Genomic DNA, 24,684 nt, shown 5'->3' on the forward strand with positions numbered 1-24,684 from the left:
AACTGAGCGTCACTGTTTTGGTGGAGGCGTGCCACCTCCCTTGTTGGGGCTGCCTCTGCCTCTTCCACGACCTCTCTTGTTACCCCTGCCGTAACTCTGGGTAGACTGCTGGTTGTTATTCCATTGTGTACCCTGTCCCTGGGCATAGTTGCCTCTTTGTGAATTTTGTCCGCGTGGGCGACGAAAATTACTGTTCCCCCTCTGGTTAGGGGGTTTGTTGGTAAGCTGGCCAAGGGATTTGAGAGTCTCATATTCATCTTTGGCATTTTTAAGTGCGTCTTCGACCGCTTTCCCAAACAATAGGTCGGGTTCCACTGGCTTGTCTATTAAAGAAGCCTGGGTTTCTGTCTTGAATCCCGACTGCCGTAACCACGCATGTCTTTTGATAACAGTACCTTCTGCTATCAATCTCCCTGCGTTGTCAGCGGCGTCGAAAGTTGCTTTTAAAATGCAACCAGACACGGCTCTCCCTTCTGCCGAGATCCGAGCCAGCTGGCCCTTTAATGGTTCTGGAGCAGAGGCAATGAGCGCTGCGACTTCTTCCCATTGATGGCAATTGTAACTAGCCAACAGGGTGGTGGAATTCGCAATCCTTGCTTGGTAGGCGGACGTTGAGGCTACCTTCCTGCCAAACCCGTAAAGTTTTTTGCTCTCCTTGTCGGGAGGAGCTTCTGATGAAGATAAGGGCGTGCCAGCCCTTTTTCTAGTGTTGGTAACCACTAGGGAATCTGGTTTAAGATGTCCCCTTATATACAGAGGGTCAGACTGGGCTGCCCGGAAAATCTTTTCAATTCTGGGGTTGACAGCTCTGGTGAGGTTCGGATTCACCAGGGAAGGATCTATTCTTCGTTGGATGGATTTGAGGATAGGGATGGTCTGAGCGACTGGTCTTCTCTCTCCTACAAACTCCTCCGCGAAGTCCCTTTCCTCCTGTACACCGTGGGTGTCGATGTGGAAGTGTTCCGCTGCTCGAGCGAGAACCTCGTTAAGGAGGGGCTGGTTATCAACTGGAGAGTCAGTAACTGGGGCTTCGCTTTGTACTGGGGAATCTACTCTGTAAATTTCCTGCTCATCTTCTCCCTCCTCCAGGTCCTCATCCTCCGCATAGTAATCTGTCCCGGTTTGTTCTTCCATAATGTCAAACTCCTGGTCCTCTCCAGGGAAAACTTGTCCCTGGTAACTGGGGAGTGGAGTAGAATATGGAGTGGAGTAAGGCTGAACCTCGAAGGGTTCAGGTCTTTCGACCCGGGGCTTTTTACTTAGCGGGATGGGATCGGAGGAGCCTGAGGGTGTGGCCCCTTGAGGGTTATATGAAAGAAAGTGTTCTGGGTTCTTATCATAAAAATCAGCTAAGGAAGACATCCTAGACATAACCCTGTCTATGTCTTCACTGGACCATTCCCTGGAACAGGGTATTACTTTAGCAGGTGATTTATGGGACTTTTCAAGGGTAGACTTGTGTTTGCTTTTCTGCCTAGGGTGGGAGGATGGCTTTACAGGGGTGGAAGGCTGTGCTTTCCGCTGTTTCCCCCCTTCCCCGTGCGTGGAAAAATGTTTTCCCTGTCCCTTGGGGGCCCCAGAGACTTTCGACGCCTGGCGTCGAGGGTCTGGAAAGGTATCTGTGTGCTTCGGGCGTGGGGCCTCACTGGTGTTAACCGCGGTCTCGGTATCTTGGAGCGCGGCCTGGTGGTGGAAGTCGTCTTCGTCTCCCGACGATCGAACTTCCGTTAATGTGTGTAGCGAGGCACTCTTGGCAAGAGTGGATGATTGCCTTGCGTCGTGAGGCGATCTCGATCGAGAGCGCCCAGAGGACACCGAGTCGGACCGTTCTTTTTGTGCCTCTTTCCGGGAAGTCGACGTCGTCGAGGTCCGGTTGGTCTTAGTGTGTTTAGTGTGCGTTAGGTGTGTAGCGCTTGCGTCGCCGGGGGTCTTCCCCATAGCCGCCCTGCCGGACGACCTTCCGAGGTCGGGGACCTGCGCTCGTCGGCTGTCTTTCGACGCCGTAATGCCCTCGCCGTCCGAAAGTACGGCGTCGCTGCCATCGCTGAAGGCGCCCTCCGCTGCCATGGCCTCCTGCCTGGCGTGGTGGGCCCAACGCTTTGTCGAACGGTCCTTAAGTGTCTTAGGTTTAAACCTACTACACGCTCTGCAGTTCGCTTCGGGGTGATCCCTCGGCAAGCAGAGATTGCACGTGGCGTGCCTGTCGACCCAAGGGTATTTGCGATTGCACTTGGGGCAGAATTGAAAAGGGGTACCCTCCATACGCACCTTAAGGCAGCGGGCTGCTAAGTGTAGGAATATATATATAAATGTAACTATATATCAAGAGTGAAGAGTATGTACCACCCCCCACTCTCCCTACTTGTAAGGGCCGAGGCCAGCGGCCTACTAGGCCCGGGCCGAGGCCAGCGGCCTACCGAGGCCCAGATCCGTCGTGCAGCAGTCGACGGTCGATGACTTCTCCAGCCGTCGTCGAGGTTGAGGGTCGACGTTGGGGTGGGGAAGGGAATGAATAAGAATTAAAATTATAATAACAGCAAAAGTATGGCTAAGGCCAGGGAACTCCGCAAGATGCTTCCGACCAGTATGGCGGAAAAAAACAATCTGAGGATCCTACACGCGTGAGGGATCTTGGGTACAGTGGACGTCACACTAGGGATAGTATTACTGGCACGCCTGTGTCGACGCCCATTTTCGACTTTCGAAAAACAAACTGTAATACTCCGCAGCTTCCACTAGATGTCGGCCTATGCACAGCATGTGATCTAAGCAGATTCCACAAGCCTCAGAAATACAAATACGACAGTCTTAAGCATTAGAGGCACGAAATGTGTAGTCCACCTGCCAGGGAAGGAAAACAGGCAGTGCGATAATGCTTTAGACTCAGTTCGCCTTCAGAGGCACCTAACTAGATGGAAGTCCGAGCCCTGCGAAGAGTGGAGCCTTGTGCTCAAAGTACCTGCCACGCCGGTGCCAACGGGCAAAAGGGGAAGCTCTTCGTAGGAAGTCAGGCAGTTCGGGTTAGTGCACAGCAGAAGGGGAACAGGTTCCGCAACTCAAGCGCAGCCTCCACAGCGGGCAGAAGCAGAGCGCGAGTATGGCTAAAAGGGTGCTGTTTTTACACAGCAGTGAAAAGCAATGGGATACTGCAGGAGGGCGACCAGATCCTAGCTAAACTACTCACCGGTCCCCGAAGCAAGCAGACCCAGGCTTCTCCACGTTAGTTTCAGCAGCTGGCAGGTTCAGAAGAGCAGGGAACGCCTCGTAGTCGTGTAGAGCAAAAAGACGTCCCAATCGACGAAACCAGCACAGTTTGTTGCTGCAGCAGGACAACGGAGCGGCCGTGTGTATTCAAGCCAAATGTACACTCCTCCCTTCAGACTTGGGAACGCCAAGCGTACGAAGCGTGGGAGAGTGACCAGGACTCGAAATACAACACAACCTGGCGGCGGTTACAGAGCAGGACTCCCTTGTAAGCTGGTCAGTCAACTGGATGGCCCAGAGACACTTCCGAAGGCTTACTTGGCAGGAGATGATGAAGTCGCCGGGAATAGCTGTTCCTGCTATTCCAAAGGTCGAAGCACCAGTACAGGCCTTCTGGTTCGATCCAAGGAGGAAAGGGCTTCACAGGACGACAGCAGTGCAAAGGAGGATTCCTTCAGCGGGTCACCAGCGATTCCTCGGTCCAGCCTCTTGGTTGCAGGATACTTGGCTCCTGTATTCCTTCGTTCGTGAGAACTCAGGAGATCGACATGGTAGTGGTGTTCCAAAACGGAGGGGAGCCAATGGGAGATCCGCACATCAACACACATCCCATACGTGGACCAATCACGGACCACGGTGGTCCCAGGCATTCACACCACCCCAGACTCTCTGGCACCCAGGATGTGTATTGGGACCAGACATCCCAGCCCACACCCTGGAGGCACACAAACGACATGTAGAAGCCCGCGAAAGCAACCACGTTTCGCGGGAAAGTACATGCCCAAATAAGGAAGGCCCCGGGTCGCCCAACCTGGGGAAGGTGAATGGAGCAAGACGGTCAGTGGACAGGACAAAGGAGCCTCGTGGTCTGGCCATTTTGGGAGCCAGGCCACCATTTTGGATTCAGTGCGAAAAACGTGCTCAGAACGCCAAAAGGAGCTCAAAATAAACAAAACGATCGCTGCCACCATTCCAGTCCCTGAATGACTTGCACCGATCAAATACCATCCTAAAAGAGTATTTAGGGCCTGTAGAAGGCTAGAGACCCAAGAGAGCTGTAACTTAGCTTACAGTGCCCTCTTGTGTCATGTTGCACTAAAGCCGCAACATGATAAAAGAAACTACGGGAAACAGCGTTGCCCGGTACTGTCTGTCTTAAGGGCATGTCAGTTTCCCCGTAAGAAAAGGAGCGAAAGCCCAGAGGAGTGCGGCAGAAGGCTGCACTTCTCTGGCAAAGTCAGGAATAAGGTGAAAAACAACAGCAAAAAGTTTAGGGGTTGCCACATGGAAGGAAAATTACTTACAATTACGAAATCTTTCCTAACACACGGGACTTAAGGGTCAATCTTGAACCCACTCTTTGCAAGGAAAACCCGGAATTCGTGAAACAATGGAAACAAATACTTAATAAGTGCAGCTTGGATCTATCTTGCTTACGATACAAGAACTAGCTAACAATTTGGATCTATCAGACAAAGAAATTGAAACCATCAAAGCAGACATTAGTAAAGGTATAACCGGACAACAACTACAACAAATTCCAGAGGTTACCAACAAGAAACTGGAAAGATACAAGCAAGAACTGGAGACGAAGAAAATTAGAAAATTCAGAAGAGATACGCAGGATTACAAATAATTGGAAATAGTATATACCTGGCAGCAATACTACGGACAACAGCCCAATAGACCCCCAAGATCACATACACCATGGACAGGCCCGAACAACACAGATACCACCTCATCAGAAGCATCGAGTGCGGAACTCGAAGTGACTCCAGAGAACAACGAGGAAGACACCACCTCACCATCAAATGCAACAGGTGCGATAGCAGGTACCAGTGTTTTTTTTTTAGAAAAGGCCCCACTAGAAGGGGAAAAAAGAAAAAATCTGCAAAGGAAAAAACCAACGAAGATAACATAGTGGTCAACATCTCCTCCTACACACTCTCCCGCTTTGAATTAGGGGTGCTGAGAAAAGGACTCTCCTTTGTCCCTGAATGTAGCAGTAACCTCCTTAGAGAAAAATAGATTTCTTTAAACTAATGAGGAAATTGAAACTAAAAGTCTTCTTTAGTGGATTGAACATGGAAGAGGTAGAAGATGAAGCACCCAAATTCCTCGAGATACCACCCAAAGAGTACTTTCAACCCACCCATACAGAATCATGTATGGACAGTATTTGAAAAAACTGTATTGGAGGACCTTAAGAAATTATTGTTCAAAACTAGAAGACAAAGCAAATTCTCCAAACAGGAGAGACAAGTACTTAAAAATCTGCTAAATAACGACGACATAATTTTCAAACCTGCGGACAAGGGGAGAGCACTGGTCTTCATATACAAATCTGATTATCTCGAGGAGATACAGAGACAACTAGCAGACCTCGAAACTTACAAGGAGATCCCACATGATCCGACTGAGCAAATCCGTACTCTAATTCAACAAGTTTTGGATGAAGGACTAGCATGTGAGGTTATTTCTGCAAAAACACAATTGTATCTGGAAAATCAACATCCAATCATCCCGTTACTATACATCCTACCTAAGATCCATAAGAGGCTAAATAAACCACCTGGGAGACCAATCATAGCTGCCACCAATAGTATCCTGGAACCTTTAGTGCCATACCTGGATCGAGTTCTGCAACCACTGATACAGAACACAGAAACCTAGATACGTGACACCATGCACTTTTTGAAACGATTGAAAAACACTGAGTTCATGGAAGGGAGGCACACTGTATTCACGATGGATGTCACATCCCTCTATACGAACATTGTGCACGAAGCAGGCCTCGAAGCAGTAGAGAGGCTTTCACTACGTTCACAGAGCTGTCTAGGTGACAGACTATTCATCCTTACTCTCCTGAAACTTTTTCTAATGAACAACTTCTTCAAACTTGGAGATCAATTTTACCTTCAGCTATCAGGTACAAGTATGGGAGCTGCAATGGCACCTACTTATGCCAATGCATTTATATATTACCTCGAATATGAGAATGTTCTTAGCACCCCGAGATGGGCACAACACCTTTTACTTTATGTTCGATACATCGACGACATGTTCGGGATCTGGTCTGGTCTGGTTCAAGCGAGGAGCTTACCGACTTCTTTAATATGATGAATAATATGCATCCCTGTATTAAATTCACAACCTGCACAAGCAAAACAAGTATACATTTTCTTGATGTCGAGATCTACAATAAGAGCAATTCCCTGTAAACCAAAGTCTATACCAAGACCACCGACCGCAACAGCCTCCTGATGGCCACAAGTTTCCATCCCAAACGGACCATCCAAAGTGTGCCATAAAGCCAATTCCTTCATTATAGAAGAAATATCTCGGAGAATGAAGAATACAGGCAACAATCAGAAACCCTTAAGTTGAAGTTCAAGAAACGGGGATACAGCCCGACGCTTATCTCGGACATTGCATCAAGAGTAGATACTATCGAGAGAGACACTCTCCTTACACCCAAACCGTCCAAAAAAGGGGAAGCACTGGTGCATGTTACGACACACTCCACACAGAGTCACAAGATCAAAGGGATCATTAGAAAAAACTAGCCCATGTTGCAGATGGACTCGACATCACAAGCTCTATTCAGGGAACCACCAACATGTGCATATCGAAACAACAAGTCCCTGCGGAATAGCTTGATTAATGCAGAAGCACACACATTATAACCCAATAAGAGGGCATTTAAAGGCACACAACCTTGCTTTAACTGTCAACATTGTGGCAACATAATCACGGGCAATACCATCATACATCCTCATTCTGGGAAACCTATTACACTGAGACACTCATCAACATGTGACTCTAAAAATGTGATTTATGCACTTAAATATCCCTGCGGTTTTTACTATGTTGGTATGACCACGAGGAAGGCAAAAACTCGATGGACAGAACATAAGTCCAACATAAGGACCAGAAACTCAAAATCACCAGTGGCCATGCATTTTATGGAGGCCCGCCACACCATTGCACAACTTAAATGTGTAATCTTAGAACAAGTTACACTAGGTAGCAGGGGTGGAGATCTGAATAGGAAGCTTCTACAAAGAGAAGTACTGTGGATAGACCTACTCGACTGTATATACCCAAGAGGAATGAATTGCGAATCTGATCTCATGTGTTTTGTTTGATTTGCCTCTTTTCTTTACAGTAAACTCTGGGCAAGGTTTTTTATATGCTATATTGTTAAGGGACACGCAACACTGCAGATACACCCCATGGACTAAGCACCAATAGTCCCCTAGACCTACAGAACCAATGGACACCTTGGACTTTAATTCTATGATGGTCTACAACTGGTTGTTACACTTTACGGAACTATCTCAATGTGATGATCTGACTTATGCATATATGTTTAATCGAAGCTCTAGTGCAGTCCATAATTGCTTGATGCTCCTCTTGGATGTTTCTGATTAGAGGATATCTAGTGACCAGACCAATGCACAGTTGTTTCTGTCTATATCATTTATGTCTCAACATTATCCATTCCACATCATTCTCACACTTGATGCCTTTTCACTACTATTGTCTCTACACTACTGGTTGTGGATTCAAAGATGCATTTGTACTGTGGTTCAGTATCACTTTGGCAGTGTTAAGTTTCTATATCTCAGCATGTCTTGGAAAAGCGTCAAGTCTTTGAACTCTAATACGTCTATGGGTCGTGGAGGAAACTGCTCTGCCTTAACGAATAACAATTGATGAACTATCTGGATGAGTCTGTTAATCCATGTAATTACCGAAAAAAGTAGGTGTTTTGAACGGTGTTATGTTGTATATGCAACCGTGAATACATGATTTTCAAAAACAATGCTTTCCAAATGTAATGCTATTTAACATTTGAGGTCTTCTTTCCGCCCTAGTATGCCATGTTAGCATCTACATATAGGCTACTATATAGACAGATATATGACCATGCGGCAAGTAGGTGCAGAGCTCACTATGTCATTGCCGATGACGCGCTGTTCACGGGCACTACATACACATTATGGAATCAGACAGGGTTAGGGGCACCCGACCGACACTGTTTGGTTGCGAGCCCCATCCCCTGCCACTAGTTACGGAACCTATACTCACAACCTGCACCACATGGAGTTGCGGCCCGCATGACACCTGAGTAATAATGTACACATCAGGATCTGCAAAGGCGGAATGGCAGCGTGGGACGTTGTCACAGCAACGGTCCCACACTAAGATGGATGCCTTCGACGAACCGCACATGCGCCAGTGTCACTCGGCAACCAAAAGATATACAATCGAGTCGGTTTCACAACTACAGACGAGCGGTGTGAGCAGCCAGCAGGTAAGCGTTGTCCCTTCATTGGGAGTAAGATCTTTGAACATTGGTGCCCCCTATATCCAGCACCCATCTGTAACACTGGGCTCCCCTAGTACGGTGGGGCCCTTACTGCATATTAGCAGCAAACGTCCATAACTAGTCAAGGTTCTTGAGTAATTATGCATCTACGATCTTACACGGGGCACATTTAGTGCGGTTGAGCCCCATTGAGCACATTAGCAACTACGGCACGCTAAACTCTTTACTAACACAACCTACTTTACTTTTAGGTGATTGTCGGGACGATTACGATCGCTCCTTCTCTTGCCCTACAGCCACATTCTATGTACAGTTCCTCTATCAAGACCCGACAGCCAGCCACCTTTTGCAACTTAGAGGAGCAATTTTGGATTGGTATACATGTACTGGCAAAGACCCCACGGTCAGTAATACTTTAGGATAAACACCTAACTGCATATCAAGATAAACAGTTATAAATGTGATACTAAGAGACCCTTTAACCATTATTCTCAGGTTTTAAAGAGCGACAGCAATGAAAACAGAATTGAATTTTACAAGGAATAATAGGCACCTAGCCCCGAAGACGGATTATATCCGAAACGCGTCGGCAACTACACAACACCTTGAGGAGCCTATTAGGATCAGATTTCAGATTTTGAATGTTGATTGGATTGTGGATTACATCTCTGTGTGACATTAACACAATTATGCACCTCATCACTGCGTTTTAAGTGGATTATGTATAGATTTTGAACTGAGAAGTCGTTTTGTCAATGGTGTATTATAATTGACGTTCCTCTTTCATTTACAATTATTTTCTTAACACTAAAAAATGAATACGAAATGTAATTAGTGTGGTGTCCATTTTGTCGTGAGACACCTTCACACCCCTACAGTTCACTGGAAACAATTGTTCGAAACTCATCGATTATTGAACAGGCATGTTGAATGGGATAACTCCGTTTATGTAACCCTAACACTGGTCTTGTGGGTAATTTATCCCAGAATACCGATGTGATAATTAATATGGGATTCTTATCCCTATAAGAGAGTGCTAGTGGGTCTCCTGTTAGCAATTAACAGGTTCTGTTTTCCAAGATTCCTTACAGTCCCATCCTCTAACAGCATTTTAAAAATATTCGGTAACATTCATTAGGCCAGCATACTTGGATAACCCACTCCTCACTACTTTTCCTCCCCCATTTCATCTTCACATAATCTCTTACCACCCCCTTGCAACTATTCCTTTTAGTACTACCCATGAATTTCTTATCATGGTATACCTTATATTTCTTTTGCGTTGTCAACATTGCTTTCTGCAATGAAAGCTTTATCTCCCCTTTTGATCCTTATCCTTTCATGTAAGCACACAGGAGAGAATGTTCTATTCGGTTCTCTGCCTCTCATCAAACAGAATGGGGAAACTTCTGTGGCACTATGGGGTGTTACTCTTATTCTTCATATCAAATGGCTCAAAGCCCTTTTCCATTTCAATGCATTTGCTAAGGTTTGTTGGATCCAATTTCCTATCACCCTGTTCATTCTTTACACCATGCCATTTGTTTCTGGATGATATGCTGAAGAAAATGTCCATTTAAACCATAACTGACCACAGAATTCTTACATTTCTTTGGATCTGACCCGAGGACCATTATCACTAGGCACCTGAACACCTTGTCTGAAAATTTGATAACATTCTTAGACATCATCCCATCTGTAGTGGCCACTTCCGGCCAACATGAGTATCTATCTACCAAAACTAACAGGAATCTATGTCCCTTGCCCAAACCTTCGAAAGGACCTAAAATACCTATTCCAAATTCCACACATGGTCCTTTAGGCGCAGGAAGCAGATTCAATGGCAACTTGTTCATCACAAGATTTTAAACACAGTTTGCACAAGGTGCTCTGGCATGTTGGAGTAAGAAGTCGGACAAAGGGGTAGCATGTTTACACAATCTTCATTTAAATAATAATGAAATAAGGCCTATCTTCCACCATCTCTAAAGGGCTTACCCTACCTAACAAAAGAAGAACATGGGTTCTTGTCATCAAGGTGCTTGTCAAACTCAACATATCCCTCCTCTGACCAAACTAACCTACTTGCCACTTACAAAAGACATTAACATAAATGGCTCAAAGAATATGACTCCCTTCTCCCGATGCAATGGGATTAGCCCTAGGGTGTTTTCTATTAGTCTCTAATAAGAGTTGATGTTTTGCACTTGTAGAGAATACCAGAAGAATGACTCCCATCTCCTAGTCCCACAGTTCAACAACTGGTATCTCCTCCTGGTCAACTTGGTCAGCCTCCAAGTTGCCGTTTAGTAACCTTTTGCCTTAGTTTCTGGTTCAACAATTCAGGTGAAATAACCTGGAGGACTCCCTTCTTCTAGGCCAGTTGGTTCAACCATTGGTTAACTTTGGATAGTCTCCGACAACAGTTTTTATTAACCTTTGCACTTCTTTCCAGGCTTCTCTTAGGGCATGTTTAAAAGTCCAATACACAGTTATTCCTCTTCCCTCTTTTCCCACCTCTTGTCAGTGAAAACAAGGGGAACTGTTACCATAGTGTCCTTGCTCTCTTCGAACATCCTGACAAAGGAGATTATTCTCGTGGCACTCTCTAGCCTGAATGTCTTTCTTGATGATCGAGTGTTAAGGGAGAGTACTCCTGATACCATCTTCTTTTTCAGTCTCTGACACAAATGAGACGAAGAAGATCACTAGTGATGTACTCTTCACACTTGATACTTCTATCCCAACTCTGGAGACAAAGGAGATTACTTCTAAGGCTTTCTTTACTTCAATACTCCTGATACAATTACTTAGGCAAGGGAGATTACTCCCAGAGCCTTCTTTCTTCTCAATACTCTTGACGCAATTACGAAGACTAAGAAGATGATTACCAATGTCTTCTTCCCATCTGATACTTCTTGCACAGGTACTGAGATGTGGGTGATTACTCCTGATGCTTTCTTTATATTCAGTGCTTTTAACACCATGACTGAGATGAGGGAGATTTGTCACAATCTCTAACTTCAGCACCCTTACCCAAGCCCTTACCAGGTCTCCCTTGATTCCCGTTACCTCTTGTCTGTTGGAGCCACGTCGCCAGTTTTCCTGGTGTGTTGGGTCGATGCGCTCCCAAGAGATGGTCTATCTGCTTCCCTTTCTGCTCCCCGCTGCTGTGTTTTAGCTCCGTGGCAGCCCCAGCTAGACAGTGTTGGCACAGTTAATGGACCGCTGCGTCCACCTCCTCGAGGTCACGCCAAGTCAGTCAATTTCCAGCGTCCAGTCAGGCCTGCTGTGGATCGGCCTGAAAAAGACTTCTGCAATCTGCTGTTGGCATCCTCCAAACAGGAGGTTTGCTTCCCTGACACAACTTCTTGCTCCTCGGTTTGAGCTTCTCGGTCTGCCAGGCTTCACGCCTACTTTGCATTCTACGCCAGCTTCTCCCCGTATCACGGGGTCCTTTCTCCATTTTAATTTCCTTCAGCTGCTTCCTCCCCAGCAAAGTGCCATAGTCCTTTGTTTGTTTCCATTGTGTACTCTCCATGCCTCCTTGAGGCCACCTCTTCCCAGTACCTTCGGTATTTCTCAAAGGAGTAGTCTGTATAACTCCATTAATCCTCTTCATAGTATTCCTGAAAGGTGACTTGAGAGCAGACTAAGTTAATGTTAATCATCCTGGTCTTGGTGGTATCAATACTTACAGGAAGAATGGAAGGAGATTTACAATAGCATACAGTAGTGCTTTCAGAGTGTTTCTTAGTTTATAGATTTAAAGTACTCAAGGGCAAAAGGGTTAGGGAGTTCCATCATGGAACTGGAGTCCTTGTCCCCACGAGGGGAGTGTCTTCCTGTGAGGTCCCGCTTTCTGCCACACCTAGGGGGAATGTTGCATAGCGTCCCCACATCCCTAGCCTCACAGGGAAGGGTTCACCCCCCCTCCCCCCAGGGAGAAATAACGTGATCCCATGAATCGTCACAGTGCACACAATCTTACAATGTTTTCAATTTGAGTGTCCAGTATCTTTCCCTCATCTTTCTCTTGGTTATTGTGATGCCAGGAGGACCCTCGTGTGTTAAACGAATGTTCTGTACTCTCAACAGCCCAGGAGGTATTGCATTACATCCCCTTTATACGCCATCCATTTTCAAAAGACAACTATTCCTTAACCACAAAATACCCCTAATACTTTTCCTCTAAAAGGTACCTTTCGCCAGCCATCCTTTTCAAACCCATTGTTGCACTTTGTTTAGCAATTCATCCTTTCTACTATATTCTTCCCAGTCCTCTACTTTTAGAGCTTCTATTATGCCACATACGTGTTCCTCAATTTCTTCAATGCCTTCTTGTGTCATTTTAGAATTTGGTAAAGGCATTCTGAATAAAAGAAATCAGCTATGCATTTTCATTTATCTGGTCAGTGATCCCCCAACATATAGCTTGCGATCAACATGTTGTTGGCGGCACCCTAAACTGTTTCTCGCTAGCTGCTCTGGGCCATTGTGTGGAGGCCTAGAAGGAGGTGCTGAAGAGATGCGACCTCACTAGCAGTAGAGCCAGGACCGAGTCCTGGACTGTGCGAGAAGGATGTCTAATGAGCCTGCTGTGGTTCCAGCTGGCTTATTTTTATAAATGCAAGATTTCTGTTTGTTGCCAACCTGCAAATTATTGTTCGGTAAATGTACTTACTTATTATAGCAGTGTAACTGTTAAAACCCTGCCATCTTCAGATACTTGGCCCAGCTGACAAATGTATTAATGAGCAAAATGATTGAACCACGTTTGTGGCCGGAGAAGAGGGTCATATCCTGTTCCTTTGTACAGCTAGTAGGAGAATAATTAAGCAATAAGCCCGGGGCATTACCTGACTCGGTAATGGCCCCGCGGCTCATAGTTACAGGCCCGAGCGAAGCCATTGGTAATGGCGCTGCAGCGTTTCAGAACAGAAAATGGAAAAAACAAAATGTCGAAGAAAATGGCCGCCGGGGAAGGGAAAACGGAGTCTGTTTTCCCTTTCCATGGCGACCATCGGGAGCGGACTTGCTGGGGACAGATGTCATTACATTATTGTACCTTCACCAGCCCAAAAGGCTGTATTTTGCATGGGAATAGGTTTTAGATGAATATAGCAGATCCTTGTTGTGACGATTCAAGGGAATTTGTCAGTTCTCCCCAAGGGGGAGCCCTCCCTTACCCCCTGTGAGGCTAGGGAGGTGAGCCTCAACACCCTGTCTAGCGGGTCGAGGCCAATGGGTCCTCACTGGGAGAGACTCCCTCTTTAGGGACAAGGACTCCAGTTCCTGTGAGACAGCTCCCTAAGTCATACCGCATGGTGGCATACATGGGAATATCCGCATACAATCCAGAGACCTGGTTGAAGAGAAAACTAAAGAATATTATTATTACCAACAAGAAAGAGGATCTATCCCTTTTAACAGAAATACCCATTTAACTGGGCGGAGGAGACTGGAGAGGAGAACGAGGAGAACAAGCAGAAGCAAGTCGAGGCAGAGAGACGCATACTGAGGCAGGTAAGCACCCCTGGCAGCACAGCACCTGAGAGGGAAGGAGCCACTGAGAGCCACAGAGCCTGCGAGTTTGGAAACTGCTCTCGGACCGAGAGCAAAGCACTGGACGCGCAGCATCCACAGAGAGGAAGAGACTGAGGAACAGACGGTGGTGGCGTGGCCACAACAACTTCGTGGTGGGCAGGTTGCCCACAGAACAAGGCCAAAACCACTATGCTGTGAAAGCAGCAAACCGTCCAGATAGCGGCAGCTTTACCAGCTCGTAGGGAGAGAAAGCACGAAGTGCGGGACGACAAGAAAAAAAAAGCTAACGAACAGACCCAAACAAAGAGAGGCCCTGGAGACATTTCTCAAGAGAATCCAAGGGGAGAACGGGAGGTCCGCCGGGTGGATCATTATGGAATAGCTGGAAATCATCTCAGTAGATTTGTTGAGACAGTAACATGTAAATTGAGGAAGTGGAACTATAATAAAGAGAGCAAATCACTATAAATGCTGGAAGAGAAATCAGTAAGATTGAGATACAAATACCCTGTGAAGAGGAGAGAGTACTATATTTGTTAGGAGACAGACTGTAAACCAGAAGGAGAATCCTATGAAGGAAAGGCAAGAGACCCACAAGAGTAAAGAAGCCAGACAAACCACCCCAGGAGAGGGGGAACCTTAACTACCAAGAAAGAATGCCAGAGCTAAGGAAATATATGCTACAGAAGTACAGAAGACACTTCATTACAAAGGAAAAGATAAGAGAGACAAAAGGAATTACTGGGAAACAATCCTTAAGAGGATCTACACCTATAACCAAATACGACACTGGCTGAATAATCCAAAGACAAAAGCGGCGGCTATGCGACAACTGACCCCCTTCGAGAACTACATTACTACCCATACCGGTTGTAGGAAACTTATCTCAAACCTGTATAGACTACTAAACTGTAGTAGTCTATACAGGTTTGAAACTTATCTCAAACCTGTATAGACTACTACATTTCTTAATGTACAATGGAAGTACATTAAGAAATGGGAAACCACACTAGACAACAGTACATCGAGGGACTATTGGGAACATCTCTGGAGGGCGATACCCAAATTCACTAACTCCATTCAAACGAGGGAAATGTGGTAAAAGATAATGTTTCAATGGCATTACACACCCGAATGATTACATCTAATGTACCCGACGGCGTCAGTTCTATGCTGGAGGGGGTATAAGGTTAAAGGGGACTGGCCTATAATAAGGCCATTCTGGGAAGGGATCCAGGAACAAATTGATAGGATGTTCCTGAATATTGGTTCTAAGGACTCAGGGGTTTGACTATGTAGGATGTGGGATCCAAAACAGAAAAAACACTTCAGAAGACAGCTACGCAGTTTCATGCTTCTACGTATAGCCGCTTGGCTAGTAGTCACACAACGGGAAACAAAAACAAGGTCCCACGAACTTAGACTGGCTACAGAACGTTTGGAGCGTTATATCGCTGGAATGGGCTACTCATGTGGCTCAAAGAGCCAACTAGGGAGGACGTACTGGGTTACCTCCAAAGTGACTATATGCTCCAATGGTGCCCGGTTGGACGGGGTAACAGCAGACTGCGGTCAATTGTTGAACGACCTATGCATATCAAAGGTTTTCAGACCACCACAAGAGGGGTATAGGACGAAGGGCTCAAAGACTTGGAGGGGAGCAGGGAGAGAAGAGAAGGGGTGAGAAATGTTAATGCGAAGGGCTCCAGATGGACGTGGATGACCGGTCTATATACTATGTCACAAAGAAGATTGGCAGGGCAGGGATATGCGAGGGGGAGGTAAATGGGGGAAGGAGGAGAAGATGCAAGGGGAAAGAAAAAAAAAGACACTTGATCGACCACAATGGGAAATATTAGAAAAGGGGGAAAGGATGAGTGGTTCTGGGAGAGGAGGGTTTGTTGTTATTGTTTGACAGTTTGTTTACTAAATGCCAATAAAATGTGTTAAAAAAAACATTCCATGAAGTAGAAATCCAAGTGGGATAGTTGCTGCTAAGGTGGCAGGCCACTAATGTGGTATGCGAGATGGTGCACCTCTCATGGGGGCTAGAGACTTTCCAAATGTTGCTGAAATAATTGAAAAAAGTCAGATTAATACAGTAGGGGCAGGCACTGGTCCTACTCTACGTTAGATGCTTGTTACCTGCCAGTGTACATTAATGCCCTAAGAGAAAGCTCAAAATGTAGGGCAAAAACTGAGTCCAATTCTCAAGAGAAAGCGATCAATCAGTAAGCTAAAGTAAACAGAACTGACTAAATACCAATGTCATAAACACATGACATATGCCTCTAGTCGCTAAAATGGGGATAATGTGGAAAACACAGGAATGCAAGTGCAGCAAAATGGAAAATCCCATCCTTAAAAAGTGCCATGCAAAGGACCGTAGTGCCGTCTTAGCCATTCAGTGAAAAACAATAGAGAGGGGTGCACAGATGTATGAAAGAAGGACCTGGAGTCAAGGGCCACTGGGGAGTGTGCTGTGCTGTCATGTTCCCAAACTTTATAAACTGATCTGGTACAGTTTATGGTTCCCAGTAGCCAGAAATTCCCTAGATAGAGAAACTAAAGAGCAGGATGTAAAGGTATGTACATTTAGAAAATTAATCATATAAGCTCACACCAAAACAAGCATTTGACATCCTTAAACAATACACTGCTAACTAACATCCAACAACAGTTTATATTTAAAAAAAAAAGATGGCAACATACCTGTAACTACATGCAGTGCAATTAATGAAGCTACCCAAAGGCAATGTTGCAAAGTCCTCAATGGACCAAGAGACATAAAAATGAGGCAATCAGTAATATCGAAGGGACAACCTTTCTTTCTCGATTTGTTTTTCTTGCTGATGAGTGCTCCAACTGTAGTGCGTCATACAGATACGCCAGGATGCCACGATCTAAATCTCCACTCACTGATAAAACCTGAGGAACAACACTCTTCCTTCCGTCTCGACCCTGTATGAAGAACCAAGTGAGAATTTACCAACATCCTAATTCTGCACAAGACGTGTACAACATTTTATTGATTCTAAGGTTGATTACTAAAAACAAGTACACATCGAAAATGACTATCACAGTCATCAGTTCTGTCTTCTTTCACTATAATATGCATATCTTGTTGTGGCGAGGACTAATATTACAAGGTATCAGAAAAGAATTTGAAAATTAACTAAAGTCATGCCTGAAAATATGTTTGTTCCATCCCCTCCAAACAAGCCACCAATAATAGGGTGGCTAGAATCATACGTTACATAGTACTGCTTTTCAGGGTAGTTAAGAGAGCCATACAATTCCACAGAAATGCAGTACAAAGACTACACAAGGAGATGCAGTTAAAACAAGTATTTGTTTAATGTTTGGCAACAAGCAAAGGCAAAAGTGATATTATAATTTTGAAAACAATCATTGCATCATTTACAATCATTGCATCATTTGGTTTATATAAGGATTATTCAGAGCCAGGTAGCAGTGATTAGACTCTCCTGAGCTCAACGTATGCTTCCATATGGCATTGCACTGTTTGTGGCATCTTGCTAAAGGTCCTAGAACAATACATCACAGCTCTGTTTACTACAATGAACAGTCACAGGACAGCAAGGAGTGCAGCATAATTGGAAGCTAACCACATTCTGCAGAAAATTGACAACTTCCTCACAAAAATGTCCATCCTAATCACAACAATCAAGTACTAGGCACTGTATTTTCAAGAGTTTGAGAAAATATCTACAAAAAATAAAATAATCTTACATATAAATTAGATTTATTTCCATGGTGGACCTGCAAGAGGTCATTTTCTCCTACTGCCTGCAGTGTTTCTATTGGCTCCTTTCCCCAGGGAAATCTGTAGTACAAGCAAGATCCTTTGTCGCCATTTTCATCCTGGTAGTCAGTACTGCTGATGTTAGATGGAACTAGGGCAAACTAAAGGCAAAGAAAGCACAATAAAACTTAACATCTTTCAAAGACTAGCTCTGCCAACCAAAAATTAATTTCACATTTATGAGAAATGTAAAAGTTAAAATTATTTATCACAGTGACTACTGTTCTCCTAGTCCATGTTCACCAACAAGGCATGGAGGGCCAGTATTATCAGGGCAAAGGTTACAGAAACGCTCTGGCTGATTAAGAGTAAGGCAGGTGCATGTTCAAGTTTCTCCTACTTGGCGCCATATTGTGACTATTCTCTTCCGTTATAAGTCTGCAGATTTCATTAAGGAAGCGTTATTAAGGAAGCATTCAAATGTTTTCAAGAGGGTTGATTAAGTTAGGATAATATGAGGTCATGTAAAGAGGAGAATAGTTGTCTCTATGTGAGTAATTTATACTTTCTTCCCCATTCTGGTCCTCATTTTCACACACTGCAGCAAGGAAAGACTTCAATCATTTTAAAAGTTGTGAGGTTCAGCGTATACCTCACTAATCTGACCAAATATCTTCCAGAAAATTGACTTAGGATTAGTAAGATTTGCACCTGAATGGCGGTCTACAGTGCAGTGCTTGCAAGATTCATGGTGCGTGTCCAATATCCTGCTTTCCACGTTTTCACACATTTCAGAACCTTTTAATGCCAGAAACCACACACCTGGCTATGGAAGCTTTGGGGAATGAAGTCCACTAATGTGGTAATAAAACGTCTTGCGGAATCTCTTAACTATTAAAGCCCAAGAGGTCTTTGTATCTCCAAATTGTGCAAATTGTACCTTATCATCTGTCACAGGATCAGTATTAAGTAATGGATGAAAAGTCTTTCAATTTATGTGAAAATCTCAATGGATTTTTTAAAGAAAATGAGATGGCGTTCGAATAAAAACAGTCTCAGTAATGGTACAATTATAACTGATACTGAATCAGGCAAGGGACTTGGTCAAAGTCCGTAGACGTTGTAATGCATTGTGATGTTCTAGTGCAACTAACTTTTAGATGGTTAATTTAAGGGATACGTTACGTTCTTCATTGATTCCTTGCCTTCGGCGCAAAGTCTGCAGTAATTATTGTTGACTTTCAAAAGGTACTAAAACCCTTAGTTATTAAAAAGACCTAAATAAATGGTGACTTCAAACCAGCATAGAAGTGTCATTATTGGACTCAGTGATCTTTTTACCATGGCTTCTTTTGGATGTCGGGTATCTATATATTAATCATCCTGAAGCATTAGACCCCATGACCTTACTCTATCATTTAAATAGCATATAGCTATGTGGACCAAATCTTTAATATAGCTTTATAGACCTGCAGAGAGGGCCATACCGGGCGTTATGTTCCCTGAAGACCGAGTTAACCAGGTATGAGGGACCATAACGCCCGGTACGGCCCAAGCTGCTTGTCTATAAAGCTATTAGAACACCCTCAGGGCCCGATTCTGAACTTGGAGCAGTTAATGTGCTAAAGAGCAGGATTCATTGCGCCAAATCAGTACGCCGAGGCTCCACCAGTATTTTCAAGTGGGCCTGGTCGTCCTCGTAGTGCACAACAGTGCACCTTCAGGATTGCGCAGTTTGTCATAACGGCGCAATCCTGAAATCTCAGCAGCATTTTTGTAAAATAACGACATATTCGTCATTTTACAAAAATGCTGCTGAGAACATGGGTGTATATGAACACATTCATATAAACCAAAGTAAGCAGCTTCAACGTTGCAGAATACAACGTTGAAGCTGCTTGCTTTGATGTATGTGAAAGTGTTCATATACACCCATGTGGTGTATATGAGCGCCTTCATATGCACCAAAGGAAGCAGCTACCACGTTGTATTCTGCAACGTTGAAGCTGCTTACTTTGGTGTGTATGACAGTGCTCATCTGTACCACGGGTGTATATGAACACTTTCAAATACACCAAAGCAAGCAGCTTCAACATTGCAGAATACAACGTTGAAGCTGTTTGCTTTGCAAACACCTGATTTGCAGGCTGTAATCAATCTGCGGGCTATATCAGTGCGTATAGCCTGCAGATTGACAAATCAGTTTTCCAGAAACACCACTTGGGTGTTCTAATATGTTGGAAGGACCCCACCGGCCATCAATGCAGGAAGTTGCAAATCAACGGTAAACGGAGGGTATTTCGACACCAAAAGGTTTAATATTTTAAAGCATGGCCCTAGGAGAGAGTATCAATCTTTGGCCCTTCACATGTCGTTTTAATATACTAAATGACAATGGCTTTCAGTGAGAGCTTTATGTTCACCCTGAAAACACCATAGCAAAGTAATACATGATCTCTGCCCTACGGCATTATATGCAACTACTACACCAGAGATGTCTTGCCCGTGCAATAAATGTATCCAGCCCTTATCAAGAGTGTGAGTTTGCACCATATACTTAAGTGAACATGGTGGTAAAATGACTGTTGCGACTCAGGTACGTCATTTGTGTTACATGAAGTAAATTTTCAGTGTGAATATTACACAGTATGCAATTTCTTCGCATAGCAGCTAGAGTTGCATTTGTAAATATCCAAAATGTATCTTGATGTGCAAAAATGTATACCCCCGTGTACACATTCTGTGTAGTCTTAAGTAGATTCATTAAATGTTTCAGCCGAATATGCTCTTATCATCCACGTGGCAATGAGTATACAAAAAAGGCCCCTAACTAGAAATACATTAAAAAACTCTTATTGTCTATCTCAGCTTCAAATCTTTCCCATATGTGTAAAGAGGAACTCCTTATGCATCAAGAAACCAAACCGAGACATTGTTAAAAAAAAAGGAGGACCTGCAGGTGGTGGCAAAGTTTACTTTTAGGTATAGTAACTACCTTGAAAAAATGCACAATCATGTTTTCACGTGCCCAACTCTGTAGATGGCATGGAACGTTACTGCCAGTGGTGAAGTGTACCAAACCTTTTTGTATCTGGCATTGAAATGGAGTGTGCTAAGCTGTACAACGTACTGCCAAATGATGGCACCAATATGGCATATAAAGTGCAGGAATATAGCAGATAGCGCCAAACATTGATGATATATGATATGGCATTATTTATAACACGCCTATACACAAGTGTTTCAAGGCGCGACGAGGCAAGGGAGGGGGACAAAGGGAAGACAGACAACGATCTTACTAGGCCAGGCGTTATTCAGATCACGCAAGTGCATGGGTAGGGGGAAAGGGAAAAGTGCGAGGGGGAAGGGAGCGGGGAAAGTGCAGTACATGAGATAGTAGAATAAATAAGATAAATAAAACGGCCAGCTGGTGGAAAGTGCAAGGAAGTGCAGACATAAGTGCTGGTAGGGGGACTGTAGGGATACAGAAAACCGTCCCCAGGTGCAGGGATTGCCAGGGAGGCAGTGCAGGTGTGTAACTGGCGGGGCCTGGGCCCGAGATCAGAAAGGGTGGCCAGGTAACCAGTGCAGTTTCAGGCAGGAATTAAGCAGGGGAGAGGGGGAGAGAAAGCAGAAGCAAAGAGGAAGGTTTTGAGGTGCTTCCGGAACCGGAGATGGTTCTCCTCAAGTTTCAGGGAGGCAGAAAGGCTGTTCCAGAGGGAGGCCCCTGCCGAAGCGAGAGATCTACCACCAACTCGTTGCTTGGAGAAGCGACTGACCCTGAGGGAGTTGGAGGCGGATGAGCGAAGAGCTCGAGAAGGAAGATATTTAGGAAGAGCGAGTTGAAGGTATTGAGGCCCCAGGCCCCAGGCCCCAGAAGGCCTTGTGGTCAATGCAGAGGGTTTTGAACTTAATCCTCGCAGCCACTGGGAGCCAGTGCAGAGATGTCAGTCCTGGAGAGATACGATCCCTGGGCTTGAGGCCAAGGACAAGTCTTGCAGTCCTGTTCTGGATAAGTTGCAGAGGGCGGAGAGTGGAGGCAGGCAGATTTAGATAGAGGCTGTTACAATAGTCCAGCTTAGAGAGAACCAGGGCTCTGGAGACAGTGAGCTTCTGGGGGAAGGAGAGAAAAGGAGGAATACCTCTGATGGCAACAGTATCAAGAAAGGGTGCCTGGATCGGCCAAGAAATTCAATTTAGTGAACAAACAAGTATGTCATTAGTATAACATGCATTACTCACCGTAATAGCATTTTTGATGATTGTATCTGCTTAGATTCACATGCTGTGCATATGGTCTGACATCCAGTGGTAACCGCAGAGTATTGCATCTTGTCTTTCGGGGACTGAAAGGGGACGTCGGCATAGGCACGTGCTGAGGTCCCTCCGATTGTATTTTTTCTGCCATGAGGGAGCCCGGGACTTGTGAGTGAGTACATAGAAAGAGAAAGTAGTAAGACGTCTATGTTCCTTCCACCCTTAGCGGGGAGGCATAGAGGGCGCATGTAAAAGCTGATGCTTGTTATTCTGCTTAGAATCACATGCTGTGCGTAGACTAAGGAGCAGTACTCGGAGTTGGAGGTGGGTTGTGAGAAGGAATAGTAGAGAAAAGATGTCTTAATACTGCGTATCCCACCTGAGAATCAGATCTAGAATGAGTGTCTAGGCAATAGTGTTTTGTAAAAGGTGTGTACAGAACTCCAGGTTGCCGCTTTGGAAATGGACTCTAGGGGAACATTTGCAATTAATGCTATGGAAGCCCCAGTGCCCTGTGTAGAGTGTGCTCTAGGCTTGAAGGGCAGTTCTCTCTTAGCAAGTGTGCAACACAGTCTGATGCATTTCACAATCCACCTTAAGATAGCTGATTTAGAGACCGCATCCCCTTCTCTACCAGCTGCCAGTGAAACGAAAAAACTGGTTCGTCTTCCTCAGTGGTTTTGTTCTTTCCAGGTAAAACATGACTGCCCTGCACACACCTAGTGTGTGTAGGCTTCTTTCGGCCATGCTAGAGGGATTCTGAAAGAAAGTGGGTAGTTCGATCGATTGGTTCACATGGAACTTCGAGATGAATTTAGGCGCAAATCTAGGATGAGTGCGCAGAACCACCTTATCCCTGTGGACTGTAACAAAAGGGTCTAGGACTGAAACGGTCTGTAGTTCGCTAACCCTTCTAATAGACGTGATAGTCACTAGGAAGGCTGTCTTGTATTGTACTGTATTGTATTGTTTATTTATTTATAGAACGCACCTGGCCGTTAAACAACTGGGCGCTTGCAAAAAATAAAATCTTGGGTTACAGGTACATAAATGTTACATTTCTTCTGTTACAGGATCATATATCAAGCATTTCTTATGTTACAATGTCAGATGACTTACTTATAGAATATGTTACAGTTTCAAGTATTTTACAGTAAATGTACAGAGTATTTGGTACAGTTGAGGCATTTAGCAGTCGTTGGTGTGAAGCCACAGTTTGACGTTAGCTTTGAACACATGGAAGGAGGGGGTGGCTCTGAGTACGTCAGGGATGGAGTTCCAGAGCTGAGCTGCAAGAACTGGGAAGCTGGACCCACCAGTTCTTTTCAGTTTGAAGTTGGGGATTTTGATGCTGTTAGAGAGGGCCTTTCTGATGGGTCGTCCGGACGTGTGCTTTGTGAATTTTTCTGTGAGGTATGCAGGTGCTTTGTTGTTCAGACAATTGTGTGTAATGTTCAGAGTTTTAAATTTGATACGGACATTGATGTAAGTAAGGTCTTTTAGACTTGCTTTATGCATTGGCTCAGAGGGAGATCCCATGAGTCTAGTTAAAACCACATTTAGATCCCATCCAGGAGCTGAGTGAGAAATGGGGGTTTGTATTCTCTTAACCCCTTTCCTAAAAGCCTTAATAACCGGTATTTTCCACCACACTTTCTGTTGTGACGTAGTGTAGGCTGAGAGAGAAGCTAGATGAACCTTTGGGGAATTGAAGACCAGTCCTGAGTCTAACAAATGGGTTAGGTACAGCACAATGTGTGTAGGTGAGTAATTGATGGGATTGACGCCCTTGGTATTACACCAGATGACAAAGCGTTTCATTTACTGGAATAGCAATAGCGCATGTTAGGTTTCCTAGCTTCCCCGAGTATGTCCATGCATCTCTGAGGGAGATGAAGATGTACAAACTCTATGACTTCAGGAGCCTGGCCGCTAAATTCTTCACTGGGGGGGGAGGGGAGAGGGACATCTCCATTAGATGAGCGAACCAGGGTTGGCGGCCCACATGGGCACCACCAATATCATGGTAACTGGTTCCTGGTGCATCTTGTGCACTATCTTGTTGAGAAGGGGAGTCGAGGGGAAAAGCGTAGACAAATTTCCCTGATCACGCTATCCAGAGTCCGTTCCCCTTGGAGCGGTTCTGGGGATACCTGGAGGCGTAGTCTTGGCATTGGGCGTTCTCCTAAGTAGCGAACAGATCTATCTCTGGGAAACCCCAATCTGCGAAGACGTTGAAGACGAAGTCTTTGTGTAGACGCCATTCGTATTCCAAGGGCAGTGGGAAATCTCTGCTGAGCACTGTCACTATTCCTGCCCCCAGCTCTCCGGCATATCATGCTGGAGCCAGGCCACGATCACATAGTTGGCCTCAATTTGTGCGGAAGTGCCGCAGACTGTGGCTCAAGACGATCCTTTGTTACATGATTTCAGGGGATTTCAGCAGGAAATGGAAAAAAATTTCGCCTGTCATACTCCTGGACAGGCCCTAGACAACGAACTTCTATCCCTTTGTCAAGGGAACCAAGACCTATTGACATACATCGCCACGTTCAATAGACTTGTGGTTGAAGCT

At 45.0% G+C, this 24,684-nt stretch overlaps 1 protein-coding gene across 7 annotated transcripts in view; it reads right to left on the reverse strand.

Moving 5' to 3' along the window:
- The window catches only part of POLG2 (DNA polymerase gamma 2, accessory subunit), a 367,703-nt gene that overhangs the window by 174,050 nt on the left and 168,969 nt on the right, over window positions 1–24,684 (reverse strand). For 6 of the 7 annotated variants that reach the window (XM_069655004.1, XM_069655005.1, XM_069655007.1 and 3 more), the window contains 2 exons: window positions 17,840–18,013; window positions 16,910–17,047 (listed from right to left, as the gene is read on the reverse strand). In XM_069655004.1, the coding sequence (XP_069511105.1) occupies window positions 16,910–17,047; window positions 17,840–18,013 (312 nt within the window). Of the gene's footprint in view, window positions 1–16,798; window positions 17,048–17,839; window positions 18,014–24,684 lie in introns of all 7 variants that reach the window. The other variant, XR_011305148.1, reaches the window with a different exon arrangement.

This window comes from Ambystoma mexicanum, chromosome 3q (assembly GCF_040938575.1).
Source record: "Ambystoma mexicanum isolate Mex_15411 chromosome 3q, UKY_AmexF1_1, whole genome shotgun sequence".
Classification (NCBI taxonomy): domain Eukaryota; kingdom Metazoa; phylum Chordata; class Amphibia; order Caudata; family Ambystomatidae; genus Ambystoma; species Ambystoma mexicanum.